The following is a 3,100-nucleotide window of genomic DNA, read 5'->3' as shown; positions in this document are numbered from 1 at the left end:
TTCAAACTGTCTGTTTCAATTAATTGATTCAAATTATTCAATGATTTGTTTGCTCTTGTGTTTACAAAATATCATATATTCATAAACTGATGCAAAATTGTGATGATATTACTTGGCCATTAAGTTTTGAACTTCAGTACCAGAAAAATGCAAGTTTGATTCATTTCCACGAATCAGTTCAAACAGTTTCAATTAATCGATTCAAATGATTCAATGATTTTTCATATGATAATATTTCAGTTCATGTTTTGTTATAACGGTTTACTGTATTTTACATCTTGCATTAAACATTTTTAATCTAATTGGTTGAAATTACTAAAATAAATCAGCCTTTAAATTCAAATATATAAATATTAATATACACTAAACATGGTCAAAAGACTGAAAAATTAAATAATAAAATTTAATATATTTTTTAAAATTAAAATATCAATTTTAATATATTATGATTATATCGCCCAGCCCTAAAAATCTGAAATATTAAATTCCTATATAAATATGGTCCAGAGTGCTGGTAGAAGTTAAATAACATTGACAACAGCATTTCAACAAAGCAATGCTGAGAAAGTTCACACTTCTCCCGCGGGCAGGAAAAAGCTTTCATTGACCACTAATCGTTTTTTACATGAAGAAATAAATGTTTTATCATCACGTATGTGGAGTTCTCAGTCCGTGTGCTCGAGTGGACTGACTGGTTTGGCTGTGATCGAGCTCTGAGAGAGTCACTGATCGTGTTTCAGTCGGAATCGATCCGTTTGTCCTGCAGGTGGCGCTGCTTCTGTTTCTCTCAGACTCGGGGCTCCAGTCTGTGCGAGAGCTCGAACAGCGTCTGCTGATTGTCGATGATGTGAAGGTAATGGACGCTCGAGCGCACCTCAGGACTGTCACACGGAGAAAGCTCGTTTCCTGAGAAGAGAAGAAATGAATGCAGTTAATAGATTTATTCCCCGCAGATCTAACGCGCTGCTACCGTCACACAGAGCTGACTGAGAGATTCACTACAGCCGAGTTAACACCAATACACTAATACAGACATCTTGAGCGGAACAGCACTGGTTGCTCAGCCAAGCATCATTTTAATCATTTAGAGCTAATAATTTTTTATTTGTATTATTTTTTATTATATATTTATAAATATTAACTTATTTAAAAATTTAATTATATATTTTATTTATGGCTGATAACTAATAATACAAAACACTAACATAGGACAAACTATTATAACTCATATAGTGTATATATTTATTAACATATATAATCATAAATTACATATATATACATATATAATCATATATATAATAGTGATATCTTTTTTAATTACTTTTTGTTATTTTATAATAATAATAATAATAATAATATTATTGTGATCTGGTGATTTTTTTAATGAAACCAAACAGCAAATGTTTAATAGAGATTTTTCATAATTACTAAAAATTACACAAAGAGACTGGGGCAACACTGATTGTGCACCCAGAAGTCTCTGCATAAAAATACCATTTCTGCTCAGAATCAACCAAAATGAATTTTGCTTTTGGTCAAATGAATCATGAATCCTGACAGAAGTAAAATGAATGTGTGCTTGGAGCCGCAGCAGCAGCAGGAGGAGCGTCTGACCTGTCTGATCCGTCTGGCAGTGGCGAATGAGTCGCACCGTATCAGCGATCATGTGCTGAGAACAGAGACACACATACATCAGAGACCCGTCTGACGAGTGATGAGTGACAGCTGTCAATCACTGACACACAAAACACTCACCAGCTTCTCGAAGTTCACCAGATTATCATGAAATGTTTTGTTCCCCTCGTGGATGAACGTGATATCTGAAAACCAGCAGAGAACACAACACTCAAACACCCAGAAACTGATCACTGGCCATGCAATTAGAGCATTTGTGACATCTTTTCCTTTAGGTCAGGTCACAGGAAGTGTCTATTTACCTTTACGCAGTATACAATATAAAATAGTTTATTTTTACAATTTAATAATTGAATATCATATAGAATATATATATATATATATAAATATGTTAATATTATTTCATTAAAAATAATCTATATCTGTCATATAAAGCACTATTACTATATTTAATAATAAAATATAAACAAAAATAGTCAAATTAAATTTCATATTTTTAATATATCAATATTATTTTATTAAACCTAAGAATAATCCATATCTGTCATAAAAGCAGTATTATTATATTTTAACAATGATATATAAATTAAAACAAATTAAAATACAATATTTTATATTTTTAAATATATCGATATTATTTTATTCAACCTAAGAATAATCCATAACTGTCATGAAAGCAGGATTATTATATTTGAACAATAAAACAAACTAAAAATTTACTTCTACTATATCAATATTATGTTGCATAAGAATAAGAATAGTTACATAACATAAGAATAATCAGTATCTGTCATAAAAAGCAGTATTATTACATTTTAATAATAAAATATAAACTAAATCGAATATTTTTAGTATATCAATATTAATGTAATAAACAGAAGAATAATCAGCATGTGTTATATTTTAATAATAAAACAACAAGATTTTCTTGTATTTGATGTACTGAGGTGAGTTAACCTTTGAGCAGCAGAGGCATGAAGGGGATTTTGGGCGGCTTGGTCTTCTTGAAAGCGTCTCTGTAGGCTTTGTGATTCATGGATGGATCCTGAGGAAGACAATCAGGTGAGTCTCATTATGTTTCTGACTGATGAGCATTTAATAAAATCAGCCTGAAATCAAAGTCAACCCCATTTGTATATGAATGCTGTTCAATGTTCTTTATAAACTGGGTTTGACTTACTGTCAACAGCTCCAGCTCAGAGAAAAGCTTCTTGAACTTTCCAGGAACTTTCTGCAGGAACGAGAGACAGAAACTGAGTGTCTGCTTGTTTAGTCTGGCTGCCTCATGTCTGCTTAGAGTCAGTAAAGAGCTCTTACCTCCCAGGTCTGGTTGAGGCGGCTGACGGCGGCTGTGTTTAAGCCCATGATGATGGCAAACGAGGAGTTGAGGTTCCTCTGCGCTTTACAGCTGAAACACACACAGGTTTATGAGGACTCTCCATAGGTGTAATGGTTTTTATACTGT

General features: G+C 32.3%; 1 protein-coding gene across 1 annotated transcript in view; it reads right to left on the bottom strand.

Annotated features, from left to right (window-relative positions):
- Positions 1-442: 442 nt before the first annotated feature.
- The window catches only part of rapgef5a (Rap guanine nucleotide exchange factor (GEF) 5a), a 23,677-nt gene continuing 21,019 nt past the window's right edge, over positions 443-3,100 (bottom strand). The window contains exons 11-16 of the mRNA XM_016520103.1: positions 2,953-3,043; positions 2,816-2,866; positions 2,593-2,680; positions 1,756-1,820; positions 1,615-1,669; positions 443-906 (exon numbers count right to left, since the gene is read on the bottom strand). Coding sequence (XP_016375589.1) covers positions 788-906; positions 1,615-1,669; positions 1,756-1,820; positions 2,593-2,680; positions 2,816-2,866; positions 2,953-3,043 — 469 coding nt within the window. The 3' untranslated portion in view covers positions 443-787. The remainder of the gene's footprint in view (positions 907-1,614; positions 1,670-1,755; positions 1,821-2,592; positions 2,681-2,815; positions 2,867-2,952; positions 3,044-3,100) is intronic.

This window comes from Sinocyclocheilus rhinocerous, unplaced genomic scaffold (assembly GCF_001515625.1).
Source record: "Sinocyclocheilus rhinocerous isolate Xijiao unplaced genomic scaffold, SAMN03320098_v1.1 scaffold1230, whole genome shotgun sequence".
Classification (NCBI taxonomy): Eukaryota; Metazoa; Chordata; class Actinopteri; order Cypriniformes; family Cyprinidae; genus Sinocyclocheilus; species Sinocyclocheilus rhinocerous.
Note: the sequence above shows the minus strand (reverse complement) of the source record. Positions and strands in the feature narration are given on the sequence as shown.